At 35.8% G+C, this 21,024-nt stretch overlaps 1 protein-coding gene across 10 annotated transcripts in view; it reads right to left on the reverse strand.

Moving 5' to 3' along the window:
- NFIA (nuclear factor I A) overlaps positions 1 to 21,024 on the reverse strand; it is a 530,380-nt gene that overhangs the window by 359,203 nt on the left and 150,153 nt on the right. For all 10 annotated transcript variants that reach the window (XM_058303489.2, XM_058303492.2, XM_058303488.2 and 7 more), the window contains exon 2: positions 18,544 to 19,075. In XM_058303489.2, coding sequence (XP_058159472.1) covers positions 18,544 to 19,075 — 532 coding nt within the window. The remainder of the gene's footprint in view (positions 1 to 18,543; positions 19,076 to 21,024) is intronic.

Below are 21,024 nucleotides of genomic sequence, written 5' to 3' on the forward strand. Positions count from 1 at the left end.
GTGATAATAATCGATATCTGTTTATAGAAATGAAAAATCTCCAAAAGAAAACTTTAAAATTAACTAACTGAAATTGAGTGGCATGCAGTACTTAAAGATGAATTAAGCTGAATTAGGGAAGTTCCTCTTTCATCACAAGTCCAGTAAGAATTTTTCCATCTCCAGTTTTGCAGGTGCATAGATATACAATTCTTTTAAACAGGCATTAGGCCTCAGGTGTGCTGAACTGAGAAACAGAAAGATCAATTGTGTTCATCTTCACTTTGCCAGGATGAAAGTGATCAAATTTTCTAAGATAAAAAATATATATAATCAGAGAATTAAGTAATAATTAAGTGAGTTTGAATTTCACTGATAAGCATTTTAGTGGCTGATATAAAGTTATTCCCTACCAGTCAAGGTCTCTCTACTATATATCCATCTAAACATGTACTCCTCCCAATCTGAGATGTGTCTGATCAAACAAACCAAGCAACAACAAAAAAAGATGAATGCTACAAGAATGGCCAAGAATTCATTGCTATAGCACCAACTACATTATACACTTAGAAAATAACCAATTTTATCCAAGATGATATAATTTTACTAATCAATAGCTTGTTTGGAGATCAATAATATCCTAAGGAATAAAGAATTTAGAGGGAAATGGACTTGGCCCAGTGGTTAGGGTGTCCATCTACCACATGGGAGGTCCACGGTTCAAACCCCGGGCCTCCTTGACCCGTGTGGAGCTGGCCCAGCTGCAGAGTTGATGCGCGCAAGGAGTGCCCTGCCACGCAGGGGTGTCCCCCGCGTAGGGGTGTCCCCCGCATAGGGGAGCCCCATGCGCAACGAGTGCACCCCATAAGGAGAGCCACCCAGCGTGAAAGAAAGCGCAGCCTGCCCAGGAATGGCGCCGCCCACACTTCCCGTGCCGCTGACAACAACAGAAGCGGAAAAAGAAACAAGACACAGCAAACAGACACAGAGAACGGACAAACGGGGGGGGGGGGGGGGGGGGGGCCGCAGGGGGGGGGGCTTAAATAAATAAATAAATAAATCTTAAAAAAAAAAAAAGTTTAGAGTGCTTCCTAATTCAAGATCATAATACAAAACAAATCTCCAGTATGATTTTCTAAAATTTTTATTTAGTAATATATAGACAACTCAAAATTCCCCATTTAAACCACTTACAAGTTTACAATTTTGCTAAGTATGATTTTAAGAAAGAAAAAATAGATTTACCTCTTTAATACCTCACTAGTTTTTATCATTTAAAAGTAATTTTTGAATTATTGTATGAAAATCTACAACAGCTAAAGAGATATTTCTCCTTCTCTAGATGTTTATTACTTTATAAGCAAGTAGCTATACTTTGACCTTGACCTGGATTCTACCTTAGAAAGAAACATGGAACTGCAAGAAAATATATTAGAAAATGCAAATAGTCCCAACTCTCATTACTTTAAACTGTTATAAGACACCCCAATCCTAGCAAGCACCTGGGAAAACCCTACACTTTGCACCACTCTGCAAAGTCCAAACTAGTACATGATCCTTTCTGAAGCTTTGAGATCCAGTTAAAATATAAAGGGGGAAAATTCCACCCTATCTTATATTCCATCCTAATATTTTTGGTGACTGCTCACCAAAGATGGCCAGAATTTTATCTCTTTTAGTACACTATGAAAGCCAAAAGAAGACTTTTCTCAGTCTCTTTAAAGCAAATTAATTTTCATATGATTTTTACAAGTTCTTGTTTCTTATTATTGTAAGGTTTTAGTTTAAAAAAAAAAAAGAAAGATATGCAGATTCTGTCCAAATCCTTCCATTACCCTTTGCTAAAACCAGTAGAAACTTTTAGATATGAAAATGGGGTCAGACGGAAACACTTTATGGGAAAGTCTGCAGTGGAATGGTTTTGATAAAGAACATGCCTAGAGAAACAAAATCATGAATGCTGTATGTGTTACGGGGGAAGAAAGTCTTATCTTCAGTTGGGTTCTGTTTCCTTTGGAGAGGCTTATGTTACCTACAATCAATAAGTCTCCAATTAAACAAAGAAGATTTACATATGCTGGTGCATTTTAGAGCTAATGAAATTAACCTAACAGTTTTAATGAAAGTAAATAAAGCATTGGATAGGAGGGGTAACTTATGAGTCCACCATACACAATTCAGACCATCATCTCCTTAGTCCGGATCTTTAACTTTTCTACTACTACTGCCTTTGGCCTCTCCCACCTTAGGATAAGTAACCATGCCAAAATATACCCTATATCCTATTATGTGGGGACAGATACAACCTACAAATGCTCGCTAATGATAAGGTATGACTGACAGGTCCTTTCCCTGCAGAGCAAGATTGGTAATGAGATTCGAAATCAATACAAAATGTGAGCATCCACTCTGAGCAGAAGGGTTCTGTTCTTAAGTAAGATTTTGCTTTTTAAAAACAGCCAGATGGGAAGCGGATATGGCTCAAGAGATTGAGTACCTGCTTCCCACATGGGAGGTCCTGGGTTCGATCTCCGGTGACTCCTAAAATAAAAAACAAAACAACAAGCAAACAAAACAACTCAGGGGAGCCAATAAGGCTCAGTGGTTCCCAATGACCACCAGCTTCCTACATACGAGGTCCTGGTTTCAAGCCCCAGCCCTGGTACCTCAAAAAAATTAAATTAAATTAAAAAGCCTGATTCCCTAAATTTTTGACATAACATTTATGTAATCTAAAGTTTCTTTAAAAATAAATTTAAAAAGAGTCTCTAAATTCAAGCAGCATGAAATTAAAATACTTTATTTCCCCACCTAGTAAGGTACCTAACATGTAACAGGTGCTTGATAAACGACTGCTGGTGTCAAGATGCATTCTTCACATATAAGCTGGAACCATTGCTACATTACTCCATCACTCCCCAATCACCTCTACCAGGTAAATAGTTCAGATAAAAGCTAAGACCAGGATCTTAGAGGGAAAAAAGAAATAGCCCAAATAGTTTTTTGTGAAAAAGCTTAGTATCACCAAACCTTTATTTTTCTGAATTATATTTATTCACATGCTAATAACTCCTTTGCTTTAATATGAAACTGTTTACTTGGTTGACAAAGCAGGAAATCGGCTAACAGTGTGTAATGAAAAGAGAAAATCATTCTGACAAAAAAAAATTCAAGTGTAAATTCAGTCCTGAGGTAAATACCCCAAAATTATTTTATATATTACGTTTTGTTTATTATTATTATAAGCGTTGAAAGTTTTTGCTTTGTTCAACAGATTCTCCAGCTAGTCACCAGCTCAACAGAGATACTGTGCACATACTGAGCACATACCCTATGGCGAGTACACAAAATGGAATACGACCCACTCCCTACCCACAGAGATATATATAGTCTAATTTGGAAGACAGGCGTAGAAAGATAATTTCACAATGATACAGGAAGTGCTGATGAGACTACTAATATGGTGCGAGCGGGATGCTATGAGAACACAGAGAAGGAACCCTTACTCCAACGTTGGGGTGAAAGCAAGGCTTCCGTGAGGAAATTATGTTACCCCTGAGTCTTAAAATAAAGATTAAATTAGTCAAATAAAGATGAGTGAGGATGTTTCAAGCAGAAATGAATAATACAAGGAAAGGAACTAAAATATATATGCATATACTATAGCATAAAATACGGGTAGAGACTTATGGGAGCAGGCAGGAAAGACAAGGTGCCCCCTGAAAGATCCATGCACTAAAATTTTCATATACTGTCTCCAGTTTTAAGGCTAGTTGTGTTCACTGGTTAAATCAACCCAGAAAGCTCATTTTCAATCTCTTATTCACCCAAAATTTGTCTAAATTATAACTTACCGTTATTTAAATATTTTATCTATTATCCTGATTACAAATAAGAATATTCAATAACTCGCTGGAAGCACAAGTTGTACCACAATACTAAATTCCTGAAATCCTGAAAAACCTTCTCAGACTTCAGCTTCTACCCACAAAAGTTCGAGAAATCAAAGGTTCAAGGCTGGTGCATTAGAGTTTATTGAAATGTCACCCTGGTGGAAATATGCAATTGGGGATTAATTCCAAATTTAAAGACAAGTGAGGGAAGTAGATGTGGCTCAACTGATAGAACGTCCGCCTACCACATTGGAGGTGCAGAGTTCGAACCCAGGGCCTCCTGGCCCCGTGTAGTGAGCTGGCCCATGCACAGTGCTACTGCGCGCAAGAAGTGCCATACCACATAGGGGGTGTACCCCACGTAGGGGAGTCCCACGCACAAGGAGTGCGCCCCACAAGGAAAGCTGCCCCACGCAAAAGGTGTAGCCCGCCCAGAAGTGTCACCACACACACAGAGCTGATGCAGCAAGATGATGCAACAAAAAGAAACACAGATTCCTGGTGCTGCTAGAAGCAGTCGCAGAAGAACATACAGTGAATGGACACACAGAGCAGACAATTGGGGGGGGGGAGAAATAAATAAAAAATAAATCTTTCTTTTAAAAAAAAAAAGAGACACAGATTCCTGGTGCTGCTGAGAATCCAAGTGGACAGAGAAGAACACACAGCAAATGGACATAAGAGAGCAGACAACGGGGTGGGGGGTGGGGGGGAAGAGTGAATGAGAATACTCTGAAACAATTTCCTTCTAAATAACAGATAAAAAATAGGAAAAGCTGCAACTGACATTACTATAGCCTAACCATTATAATCTGGAAATAAATATATTTAAAAATATATAGCATTCCTAAAGGTTATTTATCATTAAAGTGATCGGTTTTATTTGTATTACAAAAATAAATGGAAGATGAAAGAAAACAGGGTAAGGCTAGAGCTGTAAAAATGCCACTCAAGATTATAAAGGAAATAAGGTGGGAAAGGGGTACAGGCAATTATAAAAACAGAGGGATTTTCAAACTTTTATACTCTAATTATTTGGAACTACTAAACATGAGTTATAGAGAAATATGATACTCAGAATAAATGAAACATCAGATATTGCTAAATGCATCAGGTAAAATTCTGATATGGGTTTACAGAGTCATTTAATCTAGAGTCAATGTGGATTTCTCTTTCCCTGGAGTAACAGAACTGCTAACATCCCAAGAACTATTTCAAGTTTGCTTCACTTTTCTTAGTGACTGTAAAACAAAGAAATCTGTCTTGAGTTTCATGATGTCCCACATGTTACTGTGACTAATGCCCAACCATTTTTATTTACAGTGTTCAGAATGAGTTTCTATGACAATCTCATGCCATTCTAAATGTTACACACACATTTTCTGCTTTTTGAAAATAATTACAGAACAAATCATTTGTTCTGTGCTTTATACAAAGAAAGGCACAGATATTAACGGCTGCGGAAACAGATTTCACTTTCAGATGAAATAACAATCATAGAGAACAAAAAATTCCAATATATATACCCATTGTCAGGGACCATCAGATTTTTGTTATTGTTTTTGTATTTCATTTATCAGACAAGCATCAGTTCTTCTCTTTCCTATCATCTGTACACAATTTCTCAAAAGACCCTTACAGCTGCCCCATTAACACACTAACACATAAGTCCGGCAAACACACACATACTCATAGGCACACACACATACCCATAGTCACACACACACTCTTACACAATTTCTGACTGAATGGAAAACGTCTGTTTTCTTTTAAAGAGAGAAAGAAAAGAAAAGCAGCTTGAGATTTCAAACACCTTAAAATCCATTTCAGTATAAAAGTCTCAAGACAGCTAACTTTCTTCCAAGAGGGAGCAAAATAGGGAGTTTAGGTGGATACGCTACTGGGACTTGGCTGTGTTTTAGGAACTATTACCAACTGCCAAATGAATTCACCACGGCTTGCTCTCCAAGGCTTTCCCTTCCTTTCTGTTTTTCATGCCCTCATATTCCTGCTGCTTAGTTTCTTCTATAACTCTATTGGATTTATACTTTAGCATTACTAGAAGAATGTCCTTTAAAAAAGAAACAGAACTTTTCTGTGTACCACCAGCTTTCTTCAGCAAAAACATGCTACAGTGAACTACTAAATAATAGAAGCCACTTTCAGCCTATCCTATGTCCTCTCAGACTTTCTTTACATTTTCGTAGATATTTTTTTGATATAACAAAACATGAAATTTAACACCTAATATAAACATAATTAAATGACAGAATTCTTCTACATATGCCAATTTGTACAGTAAAAAAACAATATATAAACAACTGCTTCTGTAAATATTTACAACTTCATAAGGTTTACCAGTCAGAGGGACCTACTTTTAAAAACATCAAAAGCTTTAAAATCTTAATTTCTGAGGAAATCGCAGCTAAGAGGGCATCAATCATCTCACAGTACTTTCTTCATTTTTGTTTCTTTGAAATCTAGCATGGTGCCTAATACGTAATAAATGTTCAAAACATGTTTGCTGAACTGAGCTGCCAATGACATGGTTGAATCTGTCAATAAAGACAACCAAAACACATCTTTTATGGCAATATCAACCAAACAGCATTTACCCTGATACAACTAACAACAGGCTACAAATGTTTGCAGATGCATGTAAGAATTTTCTAGCTCCACAGCTCCTCAAATACACGGACTCAATTTTCTTACCTGTAAAATGAAGGTTGGGGCTTCTAAGGTCCCTTCAAGGTATGAAACTGTGAATCTAATATAAAACAGTTCAGGCTCTAGTTTCTCAAAACTTTTGAAACTTCAGAGAAAACAACAGTTTTTAGCATAATCATGTCCTTACTGAGAACATTTTTTACACAAATTTATAAATTCAGAAGCACTGCTTAGAGAGTATGATATATTGGGGAACACCTTAGAGGAAAAAAAACAGGTCATAGAAGGGTCCAACGTAGGTAAATTAATCCTAACCACTTATTGTCCAAGTAATAGTGGACAAGTTACTCAGCCTCTTGTTTCCTCACCTGCAAAAAAGCAATAATAAAAGCTCCCCAAACTAAAATTAAAGCTTATTATGAAGAGGTAATAAAATCATGTATAAAGAAACAGAAGTACTGTCAAGATTAAGAACACAAGTTTGGGGGCTGGTGGATCTGACTTGAATCTTGGCTTTGCTATTGCTGGTGACCGGGTGAGTTACTTAGGCTCTCTGAACCTGCTTCCTGAGTAGCAGGAGTAACCTACAACGTCATCTACAATCTCTACTCTCCCAACCCCAACAAAAAAAAGTTCTCTAAAACTTGGAGAAGTCAAAAAGGAAAACAAAATAAGAACAAAGAAACCCACATGAAACCAATGCAACTCATATCCACAATCCGGAAAACCTTATAAAGTCAATCCTAAGAAAGCTCCTTGAATTGCCCAAGATATTTACAGCATTAAAGGTAATTTTTCTATTTCTAGACAGAATCTCACTCAAGTTACCTTTAAAATATATATCCTACTCTTAAAGCTACCTAGGGAATATCACTCCTGGTTTATTATATGGACATAAATGAAAACTTAGCAAGCATAAATGGTTTTATGGAAGTTGCTTAACAAGGTGGAAACGTGTTATTGTATGTCTCCTTCAAAATAGGGAAAATATTTCCTATAAAAAGTGGAAAATGCTCTACCTTTGATGGTTTATTTCATAGAGGTTGAAGTTCCAATGGAAAATGAACAAACGATCTGGGAAAGAGGTCTAGAAAAGAGGCAAATACCCAAAACTCCAGAATTAATGCTGGAATACTCGTCGCAAAGCAAAATGAGCTGTTAATCCTGCTCTGTCCTCCTTTTTAAACAAGGTGATTTGGTAGTAAAAGGCCAAAAATGTGAATCGATGCTTCTCTTCAATCTGTTTCCCTTCAATTCTGCTGCCTCATGACATGGCCTCCCTATTCAACACTCCCACAACCACCACCTCCAAGGCTCAACTGTAAATAAAATAAAAAGCTATGCATAATCAGTCTCTATATAGAAATTTTGAAAATGTCTCTCTTTGAAGAATTACAAAGCTTTCTGTCTGAAACCTCTGACCTTTCTAGAGAAATCAGAGTCACTGTAGTTTAAAAATGTAGGTGGTAAAAGTACAAAGGAATACATTTATTCATTTTGCATGTTAGTCGTCTTTTTCTGAGACTAGGGACAAATGTCTTTAGAACAATTAGTTCTTCAGGCCTAACATTTAAGACTGTACTATCCTCATTCTCCAAAGAACTGTATACATCTGGACCCAATCAGATCGAACTTTTTCTTAATTTCTGTATTTCTATTCCCACTTCATTTTCCTGAAAATCTAAAGTACATGAATTCCAAAACAATTTTTTTAAAGATGACCTCTGTCCATACAGTGAGTAAGCTGAGAGAATAATCAAAATTCATTTAAATCTTTAAAAAAAAAAACACTTTAACTCCTAGTTGGAGAGGGATGTGGGGTGTCTTCCAAAAGTACATTTAAAAGAAAAAAAGGAAAAAGAATTCTTAATAAAAGTCCTTGTCAAACTTTAAGAGGCCATACAAATAAAAGTACTGCAATGACTGTCTTTCCCTGACAGGAACATAACAATAGTTACGCTGTTGAACAGCATCAAGTTACTAAGACTTCATTCTCAGAAGTTACTTGAAAGTACTTTCAAAAAGTAAGCCTCTACCACTCACAAGAGGGGTGTGGGGAACCAACCAAATGAATCAGTCAGAAACTTTAGTAGCTCATTATTTTTATAGTATGCTTAGGTGCAAAAATCTTGCTATAGTCATACAAAAATGCAAATAATTCTTATGCAAATAAGTATTTGCCAAATTCTTATCCAGAATGCTTTATCTTAAAATTTGTAACCTAGGGAAGCGAACTTGGCCCGATGGATAGGGCATCCGCCTACCACATGGGAGGTCCGCGGTTCAAACCCCGGGCTTCCCTGACCTGTGTGCAGCTGGCCCATGCGCAGTGCTGATGCACGCAAGGAGTGCCCTGCCATGCAGGGATGTCCCCCGTGTAGGAGAGCCCCATGCGCAAGGAGTGCGCCCCTTAAGGAGAACCGCCCAGAGCAAAAGAAAGTACAGCTGCCCAAGAATAGTGCCACACACACGGAGAGCTGACACAACAAGATGACGCAACAAAAAGAGGCACAGATTCCCGGTGCCACTGTTAAGGATAGAAGTGGTCGCAGAAAAACACACAGCGAATGAAGAGAGCAGACAACTCGGGGGGCTGGGGGGAAGGGAAGAGAAATAAATAAATAAATCTTAAAAAAAAATTTTGTAACCTAATCATGTTTACCTTCCAATTACTTAACGCTAAAAACACATTCTCATGTACACCCTTTTTTCCATCAACAATATTTTTAATATTTAATATTATTTATTAATTGAATTCAGCATAAAAGACACTCAGTTTTCACTGCCAATCTGCTATTACATCTGAGCCCATAAGACTCTGTTTAATAGTATGCCTTAGAGGTTTACATGCAGATATACAATATCTTAATCACTTATTTTACACGAAGTCCTTTTAGCATCTCCACCCCTCGTTTGGAATGTTAAAAAATGCCATGAATGGGAGGGGGAGGGAGAAAAATAAATAAAAAATAAATCTTAAAAAAAAAATGCCATGAAGAAGAGCTTTTGATATCATCTTAACACTGAAATCCATCTGTCTAGGGCTCTCTCCTCTGACTCTACTCTTTCTGCAACCAAGATCTTTCACAAAAGTTGATGAGAATTTGTCATCCTAAGCACTTGTAATGCCAGCTCCTTTGAAAGGCAACGGAATCTATGTTAGTGACAATAATGAAACCCTGTAAGTACAATATTCATTTTACGTAGGAGCTTAAAATTAAATAACTAATCCCTTTAAGACTAAAATACACAGACCATAAATGCTCTCGACAGTGGAGGGAGGTGGAAAAGAGGCAGGCCCAGACTAACACAGAAGAGATAGTTCTGGATTTCCCATATTAAATAATACAGATCTACTTTTGACAATTAAATGAAAATTGATATTATAACACCACAGTTCCTGTTATATCAACTGGCAAATACCTTTCCTACTTAAAATTAATACTCAGATAAATCTATATGACTTACCATAGATATAATCTTCCCGAACAGTGTGAACATGTCACACTACATAATCATGGGCAGGCAAAATTACAAAAGGAAATAAAATCCCCCAAACCATAGCAACAAAGACAACCACCTGACAATGGTAGATGCTACACAGACATACAAATTTTTAAATAGTATTAATTTTTTTAAAAGTTTTATTTCACTTTACTTTTTTTATAGCCCATAGAGTATTCCAAAAATAGCCATTTAATTTTCTATGTGAATATATATGCTTGGGAAAATTGCTTATGTATGGAAACTCAAAAATTACTTGGGACTACTATAAACACTTACCATAGGCATAACAGGTAGTCACTATAGAACTGGATGCTGAGGAAAATGGGGTATAAATCTATTTTTTCCCAGTTCTTTTTCCCCCCAATTTAACCCCTTTTTTTTTTAACACACCTTGGTTTCCCCTTCCAGCACAACTAATACTCCACAATGCTAACTTTAAGATTTACTAACATTTCTAAGAAAGAAAATAAAAAATAAACTAATATATCTATTTTATTTCATTATAACTTCAGTTTAGCTATGTATTTTTAAAATAACCCTAAGACAAATTAATATAGCATATCATAGTATAAAATATATTTATTGGTCATTTTTCCTACTTATAATTATAAAATTCGTGTTGAGTGAGGCTTTGAGATTTTTCAACTGAAGTCATTAAGAATCCTGTCTGAGTTTAAAAAAATGAAAACAAGGATATTATTTAAGGCTATTAAGATAAAACATCCCCAATTTCAATTTCTCCCTTTGCTATTTTAAGATATTTTTCTTTAAAAGCTAATAAAATTCCATTCTCTTCTCAAAAACTTGACTTTTGCTTTATTTTTTAAAATCATATGTAAGACCATAATCAAAGGATCCTTTTTAGAACAAAGTAAATATTTAAATTTTAAAATCTAATCATCAAGGGAAGTTAAGAATGTCTTTATATTTCATAAGAAAATACGTACAAAAATCTACATAGCAAAATATTACATGCAATTCTGACTTTCAAAATATTTAGTTCTCAATGGTTTTCCAAAGCACAATTAATCTAATCTAAATTTATCTTATTTTTTAAAAATCTTAAACCTGTGTTATCATGCTTCTATTCACTAAACTTCAACATTCTAAAAGCAAGAAAGAACAAGTCATTTCAGATTTCTGGCCCTAACACTGACAAGCATAAGACCATTTCTCTGTCTCCTGCCTAAATGAGGCCTTAGATTTGAACTCAACAGTAAAATATCTCTGCAGGAAGAGTTTGGATTTTGATTTTGTATTTCCGCTTAGACTTAAGGTAGGTGAGTGATGTCATTTAAAGGACATCCAGCCCTAGACAAGAGTAGGTAAAGAGGGATATAAAAAGGAATCAATTTGGGTTTTTTTTGTTTGTTTTATTTCTCTCACCTCCCCGCCAGTTGTCTGCTTTCTGAGTCCATTCGCTGTGTATTCTTCTGTGACCGCTTCTATCCTCGTCAGCAGCACCCAGAATCTATGTCTCATTTTGTTGAGTCATCTTGCTGCATCAGCTCTCTTGTGTGGGATGCCGTTCCTGGGCAAGCTGCACTTTTTTTCGCACTGGGCAGCTCTCCTAATGGGACTCCCCTACACAGAAGATACCTCTGTGTCACCCCTGCATGGCAGGGCACTCCTTGTGTGCATCAGCACTGCATGTGGGCCAGCTCATCACACAGGTCAGAAGGTCCTGGGTTTGAACCTTGGACCTCCCATGTAGCAGGTGGACACCCTATCTGTTGGGCCAAATCTGCTTCCCCAATTTGCAGAGAGCAGAGATATGAACTCATAAGACCTAGGCTTGAATCTTGCTCCGAATGAAGTCACTTGACCACTCTGAGACTACTCTTACCTGCTCAAATGGGGACTGCATTACTTATTTATAGATTGTTTTAAAGTAAAAAATAAAAAGAGAAAAAAGAGAAAAAGAAAATTTCTATATATGGCAATATTTAGCATACTGCCTGCCACAGAACAGATGCTCAATAAAAGTTATTTTCCTCCCTTCCTTCTTTCCTTCCTTCCATTCACCTTTTCCCTAATATCAATTGATTCTAGGTCCAAAATATCTACCAGTTGGAAAGTATTTGAAAGAATGAAGAGGAATAAGTTCAGAGTTCTCAAAGAACATTCAAGGTATTCCACTTCAATCTCCATTATCTTGATCATCCTATTCATTTCCAGGTTTCGGGTTATTAACAAGATAGGAAAAAAAAAGACCAACAATTGTCAAAATATCGAATACAAATGAACTTCCTTTTTTCAGTATTCTTATTTAGTGTGCTTGTTCTATAAACAGAGCAGCAAGAATGCCCTCTGTTAGAGGACTGATGTAATTTTTCATTTGTTGGACTTATTTCTTTGCCTCCTAAGTCATGTTTATTTAACTAAAACATTTATGAAAGAACTAATTCATTAGATAATATATACTTTTTTACACTGAGGAATTATCATAACAAAACATGAGGAACTGTTTTCTAATATTTTGGGAAAGACCGAGGGAAAAATGTCATTTCCATCTAAGCAGCAGCTAGAAAATTCTGGTAAGTTCAGAGATACTCAGGTTTGGATCAATAATTTTATCTTACAGTTGCCTTAGTGGCAAAGAGCCAAAAAGTTGTCACTGCAGATAGCACCTTTAAAAGCAAAATGGTAAAAATAGTAAACATCACCAGAGCCCGTTTTCTAGGTGTATGTGTGCTAGTGTACCCTATCTAGACTCCATAACTCTAAAAAAGAATTTTTGTGAAATTTTTTTCTAAAACTTGAACAGAAACCCCCAAAGTCTCAACTAGTCTCTTAGTCTAAAACAAATGATAGAAAAAAATGTGAGAAAGGGAATTATATAAAATTCCCCACTTGTTATCTTACTGCCCAGGATCTCTTTACAGTCATTACTTAAACTGAAACAATTTTAAGAGCATCTCCATTTGTGATCAAGTTCACCATTTTATGTTTCTTTTAACAAAGCATGCTAGTGCATTCATTCTCTTTCTCTTCCACCTGACTTCTTCCTTCCCCTACCCTAAACACCATGGATTTATAATTTATTTAAAAGCAACCTCTAAATAACCATGGAGAAATTACTACTGAAATGGTTAGTAAACCAGTGTTTAGCACATTCAATGAACTCAATCTGTATTTTATGATTTTCTTCTAATTCTCAAATTGTTTTCAATAATCTATATTGACATTTGTGAGCAATTAAAATTGTTACTGCTTTTGTGCAAGACTTAAAAAGCCCACAGTCTGCTCTGTGTCCTCTGGAAGGAGCTTGAGGCCTTAACCAAGTGAAACATCCAGTCCTACTGTGTACAGCAGTGACCACAACAAAGGCTGTGGTTTCTCCCACACTAGCCTTAAATAGGTTTAAATTAATGCTATTCATCACTGGATGGAAAAGACGACAAGGCAAATCCAAGCCAGCAGCACTGGGTAATTTTTTTACCAACGCTCAAACCTCATAGGCATAAATGAACTGACCTCCATTCAAAGGTTTACTCCAGAAGAGCTATTGCTCCCTAATCCTATACACTCTCTACCTTTGAATTTCCCATCTTTTTCATTACGTCCTAGATACAGGATATTGTTACTATCCTCAAGTCACACAGAAAGCACTCAAGGATATGAAAGCCAGGTTTATCTCAAGTTTGTTGATGACTAGTGCTACCTCCTTTGAGGAACAGATACATATATGCATACATACATACATACATACATACATGCATATTTGGACCAAAACCAGTAACTTATGGTGGGTCAACCAGCCACAAAATCCACGCTGGGTTTAGTTTAAGGTTAGAGTTAGAATTTGAAAAAAGGTGGTCCTTTATCTTAAGTATCACCATATCTCTGTCTCTCTCACTTGCTTTTCCAAACATTCTTTATTATTACAAACCACAGAATTAACAGCACAACTTTCTGTTGAGGAGTTTATTAGAGCCCTGAAGTTTAATTACATGCATGCATACTGCTAACAGGATATACTGAATATATTTTAGATGTACAATGCTGCTTCAAACTAATATGGTAAGTTGCCTAAAGTATGAAGAAATTAAAAATAATCATTTTGGCATAAAATTATAAACTGTAACAATCTAATATTACTCATTAAATTACTTACATTAATTGTGCTATATGCACTGATAACCTTATTCATATAGTATTCTAAAGAAGAAATCATTCCCATTGCTCTAAATTGCACTCTGTGCAGCCTGGATGTGCACACATATGCACATGAAGCACACACACGCTTATACACAGACACTCCTGATCTTACACCTGCTCTGAAGCAGTAGGAAGTGAATTCTCAATCTGTCAACATGACCATCTGGTCTATCTGCATATCATGGCTTTCTCTATTACTATATGAAGGAATGGCAATCATGAAGCCAAAATAAAACTAAAATGCACCTGAATGGGAGTAGCTCTCGTTTGATTTAAATGAAATACTATGTGGTGTATCAGGGCAAAACTAGCAATAATCTAATTTAAAATAAGCATTCACGACAGCATAATTAAGCAAACAATATGGTACAGGTAATGTGGTAATCAGTAATTCTGTCATTTGGTTTTACAGTACAGCGACCAGCTTCCAAGAAAATGCAGCAGCTCTTTCATGAGTGACCAAAACTTTGTTGTTTGTTGTCAAAAGAGAACTAAGTAAAGGCAGTAATGGGGTAACATGGAAACAATCAGTAACTACTATACTAAAAGATTACTATGCAAGTGTTTACTCTCTATCTTGAAACTAACAAGTTTGTGTGCCACCATTAGGACAAATTTAATTCACTCTGTCACTGGTTAATTAACAATTACAGCAATTACCTGACAAAGTATGGTCATTTGTTAATCTTCCAAAGTGAATTTTAAGACTGCTAAAAATACTTCAATATTAGAAAACTCTTCAACTGCAAAAAGTAAAGATGCTCATTGTGATTTAGCTTTTAAGCTTACTGTCACTTGAAAATTAGCAAAAGCCTTGGCTGAATTAAACGTACTTCCATTAGTTTAATTTGAGGTTTTAAATGTCTCCACACAGTTGTCTCAGCACATTTTTCTACCCTATAGCAGGTAATAACTATCAAAATAAATTGCGACATGTCATTCTATGACCTAGATACAGCCACGCACCTCTCCCCTGGAGGTGAGTCCCCAAAAAGTCTAACCTCTTAAAGATTCAACCAGCTTGACTAAGAATCTTTCTAGAATCTGATTACATTACCAGAAGTTATACAGAAGCAGTTAAAAAAAAAAAAACTCTCCAGAAAGTTCTCGGTTGAGTGCCTACTAATGAACAAAGGTTAACTTTATCTAAAAGGTCAAATGCCTGGTGGCTAAGGTTATGACCTTAACAACTTAAATTGTGACCTTGGCACGTGCCGAGTATATTGTAGATTCTGATACAGATCATCTGGTAAAGACTGGTCATAAATTAGCTTTACTGTTAGACTCCCACAAAGAAAAGCATTTGCCACAATACCATAATACTTCCCAAGTTGTCATATGATACATGGGAAAGACAACTCAAATAGAGACCAAATTAAAGGCATAAAATGGTCTTACTCTTTTTTACTTTTAACGAGACGAAATTTTCAGGCTTGTGGAATCACTCAGATTTCATTACACTTGTTATTGTTTATCAGCCACAAAATTCACCCAATTCATACCACCTGATATAGAGAAAAAAAAATGAAATGTAGTTTTGTACTGTATTTTAGCACCTCAATAATTCTTAGAATAAATCACTACTGTTTAAAAAAAAAAAAAACTAACTGCATTAGCTTCCATTATTTCCGTGTGCATTCTCTCTTAAGATTTCTACTTCCTACCAAAGAAGCAGCCTAGGGTTTAAGCAATAATTATTGTACACATTATGAGAAGGAAAAGAAGATCTCGTTTTTGTCACTATCAAAAATAAAAGGCATTTTGGAAGGAAAAAAATACAATATTTTACAACAGAACAAGAGAGAGAAATGCACTATAGGTGAAAAGGCCACAATGGTTTTGGCATGTATCTTGAAGCACGTTTCGGAGTCTCTGCCTCCTGCCAATACTGGCAAGTTCTCAAAACTTTTAAAGAGGTAAAAACATTGTTTAGTGTTTACAAAGCTTCAGTATTATAACAGATGCTTGTCAAATCAGTTGTATGTAAGTGGACCGATCTACCTCAGATTTTTATTGGCAGCTTCCCTTCCACAAATAACAGGTCTCTAAATCTCTTAAATCAAATCTGAAATATTTCCCGACCAAAGGCCCTTGATTTTTTTTCCCCCAATCTTCCTGTTGCGCACACAGAGAAGCAGCCATTACCGCTGTCCTTTGAGAACCAATGGCCTAACACTTGGCTGGCATTCAGGCGTAACAGGGGATTCTGGGATACATCAGGAAAACCAAACCGAAAGGTAGCCTGATCCATGTTACTGTCAATAAATCTTTCATAAGCAATAAGGATGCTAACTCTCCTAAACAATCTTCTAAATGTCATTTTAACAACATAATCCTTCAGGTACTGAAAACACCAGCCACTGTGTTAGCTCAAGGATTTCGAGCAACAGCATAAAAACAAATCATCAACAACGAAAGAGAATACACATTAACGAGAACACCTAGAAAGGCTGCTCTTCTTTAAATCTAAAGGAAATGCTTATGCCTAAAATTGAGAATGGATCCTGCTCACACTGATGATAACTTAACAGGCATTTCATTTTGATGGCACCTTGCAAGGAAGCACACACCATGATCTACATCACCTGTTGGCACACTCAAGTTTCTAGGCCGGTCAATTAAACCATTATTGTAATTTATAAAGTGTATACTCTTCTAAATATCTAAAAGATAAACACAAGATTTTAAAGAGTGTTACCTAGAAGCACTTGAAATACCCAGACTCTTTTGCACCTTGCTTTCCCAGTCAGAATCCCCACTTACAAAAAAATGAAATAAATGGGGGAAAAAATTAACTTTGCTTTTCCAATAGACAAAACAAATGAACAGGAATGCAGTTTAAAAACAGGGGGCTATTTGCTCCAATTTAGAGGTCATTTAAGAAGTGTTGCCTTTTAATTAATGCTACCCAGCACTGGCTAGAGCAACAGGCACTTCTTATAATTAAGTATACATCTTCAAAAACCCAAATATTTGAAAAACTTACAGATCACATCTTCTAAAATACTCATCTATCCTCTGCCAACAGAATGCAAATGATGATGTGACATGCTTGCAAAGTTAATTTCTCCAGCTTCTTATGTAAGGACAGATGGATAACAAAAGTTCTCTTTCCAAAACACATATTGAGAAAAATAATAGAGAAAAGGTATCAGCGGACTGATTTTAGACATAGTAAATATTTTTAGAATTAAAAAATGCCTTACAAAAGAGCGCAAAACTGATTTTACAGGTATCATCTTCTCTCTCCTTGGTGAAAAATAAGTAAAGAAATACGTGAACCCCCAAACAACCTAGTGGTAGGCTTTCACAACCTTATTTCTTCCACTTGGCTCAAGTAACTGCCATGAAGGTAAATCTAGCAAGACCGACAGTACATATAAAGAGTCAACAAGTTACACAAGACCTGAGCTTTCACATAACACAATGAGTCTTTTGTCTAAAACAAGACTAAAAGAACAAAGTAAAAACACATTATTTTATCCAGTTCTCAATAGTTTTATCCTGAATGTTATTCTAAATACTCTACCACTCACAGGTAAAACATGCCTTGAAAACAGCCTTGAAACAATAAAGAATTTTATAAGAAATCAAAGCAACTCACTTAAATCAATTACCAATATTGATTTCTTAATGTGATCATGAGCTAGAGATGTTGGTTGCTTTTTAATATTAACCTCTCCATCAATAACTTAAAGAACTGGTTTCTTTCCCTTAGCTATCTAAGATAATATGAAGAATTCCTAAATATAAAGCTACTCAGTTTGTATATTAATGTGATTATTTTTCCTTCATAAATGATCAGCAATTTGATAGTAACCTTACCTCCAACTTGTTTTTAATTGGCAGGGGGTTCAAAAGGCCCCAGTAGGTTAAAAACACTCCCAGAAGAAAAGCAACTAAAAATATTGCCTCACTACCAAACTAAATGCTTTTTAACTAGCTCACTTGCCAGTTAAAATATCCTCTTTATTACAAGGATTTTCACAAGGTTTTCTCTCCTTTCACAAGGCTTTCTCTAAACCATCATCAAAAACCATAGTTTAAACATATCACATTCTGGTTACCTTAACAAAGCGAACATCACTGACAAGACTACTTACCAAAAGAACTCAGTGAGAATTTTCTCAAAGCCACTGCTTTCTCACCTGAATGAAGCTGGCACCTCAAACACAGGGCTTCTAGCTATCCTGACTTCGATCTATATTTGGAACCACAGTCTTTACGTATGTGGCCTCTTAATTTATGGAGTTGGGGAATGGTCTGGCATAAACGGAGGTCATCAGGAAAGAAAAAGACGCAAGAAGGTGGAACGGCTTCTCACCATCGCACTTACCTGCAGCATGCACAAAGTATGCCAAATATAAATCGAGTTCCTTAACAGAAACCCCTATGTGATGGGGCTGGACACAGAGCCCTGGATTTGAGCACTGTGGGGACTTTACAAGGCGCTCGCCGTCAGTACTTTCAAGCGGAATACCTTTAAATAAAATCACCATAACGAGGTCCAACCTCCAGACTTTATCTGCCTGGCGGAGGCAGTCAATTCTTCGCATTTTGCCTTTCTGGTCTGGGTTGGAAAGAACACAACATGGAGGTTTTTTTCCTGTTACTGTAAGAACAAAATCCTCTCGATACTCAGGTCGGATATCTTTCCGTAACTTTGCCAGAAGTCTAGATGCCCACTTCTGCTTGACCTCTGGTTTTTCACTTAGCAACTCATCCTTCACGGCTCTCTCTTCTTCTTTTGACATACGCTTTTCATGTTTTTTGAAGTATTTTCGTTTTCGGGCCTGCAGGTTGAACCATGTGTAGGCGAAGGCTCGGACGTGAGGCAGAAGTGCTTCGATGAAAGGATGAAATTCATCCTAAGAGAATGAATAAAAACAAAAAACCAAATTGAATATAAAGAAAACAAAAGGAAACAACTCTTCTTCAGATGCTCACCTTTTAAAAATTCTCATTTCACTTGAAGCTTGATTCAAGCATTTCATTATCAAAAGCATACATAGGATCTTTATAGGAAGTTAGGGGCAGTGGAGAGAGAAAGAAAACTAACAGTATCATTATTCATGATCTGAAAGAAGAAAATTGCTTTAAAATGTTTTGATATGTTCATCAAAGTGCACCAAGTTCTATCATTGGGTCTAATTCCCAAATCCTGTTGATAATAAGTGAAGGTTTATTTAAATGCTTATAACAATATATAATCTTAACCCTATTTCAAGGGAGGCATATCTAATTTTGCTCCTGCCTTGACCTTACTACTTGTAGTAGAGCCAGGGCCTAGTCGCCAGATTGGCAAATCCTAAACATTTAGATGCCAGTCAACGTTTGTGGAAGTCTAAGAGTAAAAATCATCTCCACAAACAATGAAAGCGAAGACTTTCCTTCTAAAAATAATGCTTGTAGACTCTGATCTGCTTCTTAATCATTCTGGTAATATCTGAATTCCCTTTTTAAATATTACATTTGTAAATAATTTTTTTTAGTCAAAAACTTAGAAAATTTTGGCAGGTCTATATGCAAAAGAAGAAAAGCACTTGATTTTTATTAGACTGGAAAAAAAAAATCTATGTCCAAGACATAATTGTAGACACTATGGGAGTGAATCAAAGAGGGGGGGGAAAAAAGGAAAAAACAAAGAAAAGCATGCATGCCAGATAGCAAGTAGAATGCATCACTGTGACAACACTGTTGCAAATAAATACATTTTATTTACTGATATGATTGTGAAAAGCCTTCAGTAGTAATGATCCCTAAAATATAAAATAATTATTTAATTTTTTAAAATATTCCAGGCTTTTTCTGACAGGGAAACAGAGAAGCTGGTATATTCAATGTTTACAAGCCTCCAGGAAAACCCTCATGGTTGCCTCTTAAAATTCAACTAATTTGAAAATAAAATTGAATTTAAAACATTTAAATAGTCTTCCCGTTTTACTCAAAAGGTTTGATTGTACACCTAACGTTTTCTTAGGAAACATAAATGTAAAATTCAAGAAAAAATTAAACAGTAATCTCCAGAAGGCTTTCTGAGTACATTTAACTTTTGATCAACCAAAGCCAATCTTACATAACTTATCTCGGCCACACTACCCCTCCCCCATAAAAGATAAATTATTTACTTTCAAATAAACGAGGGTAAGAAAACCAGAGATACTTAACTTTTTTTTTTAAGGATGTAGGATATACAAATATTATAAAATGCCTTCTTTTTCAGTTTGTAACATCCATCTAAATATACACACTGGAGGCACAAGTAATATCATGTCCAAAATATTACTATAAAGCAAGTATTACATTTTCAAATGTTCAAATGTAATTTAAAATGAGAGTTTAAAACTGGTAAAACAGCTTAACAGTCACGACTGTTAAAATGTTGTAAATTATAATAAATTATCTAAACACTAAATAACTTTTTAAGGTATGTATTAATATAAAACACAATAAATCATTTTAATAATTGACATTTAATTTTTTCTTTCCTGCACAAGTACAGGCTCTGTTTTTCCAGTTTAGTTTTGAAAACTGTTCTTTTCAATAAGAGTCCAAAGTAGAAGTCGTCAGCTTTCATAACATATGTTCATTCTTTAAGTGGAGGGGGAATAGAGAAAAATATAAGAATTATATTATCTCTTACTATAAACCACTAGCATTTTAAAAAATTCTGGTGTTTGAAAATCTTTCTCACCCATACTTAGAAGACAAAAATGGGAGGGGGGGATTTTTCAAGTTACAGTTTATCTGCTAACGTATACGCCAAACCGCAAAACATTTAAACATTACTAAATTCTGAGCTCATCCTTGAAATGTT

The sequence above is a fragment of the Dasypus novemcinctus genome, chromosome 9 (assembly GCF_030445035.2).
Source record: "Dasypus novemcinctus isolate mDasNov1 chromosome 9, mDasNov1.1.hap2, whole genome shotgun sequence".
In the NCBI taxonomy this organism is placed as follows: domain Eukaryota; kingdom Metazoa; phylum Chordata; class Mammalia; order Cingulata; family Dasypodidae; genus Dasypus; species Dasypus novemcinctus.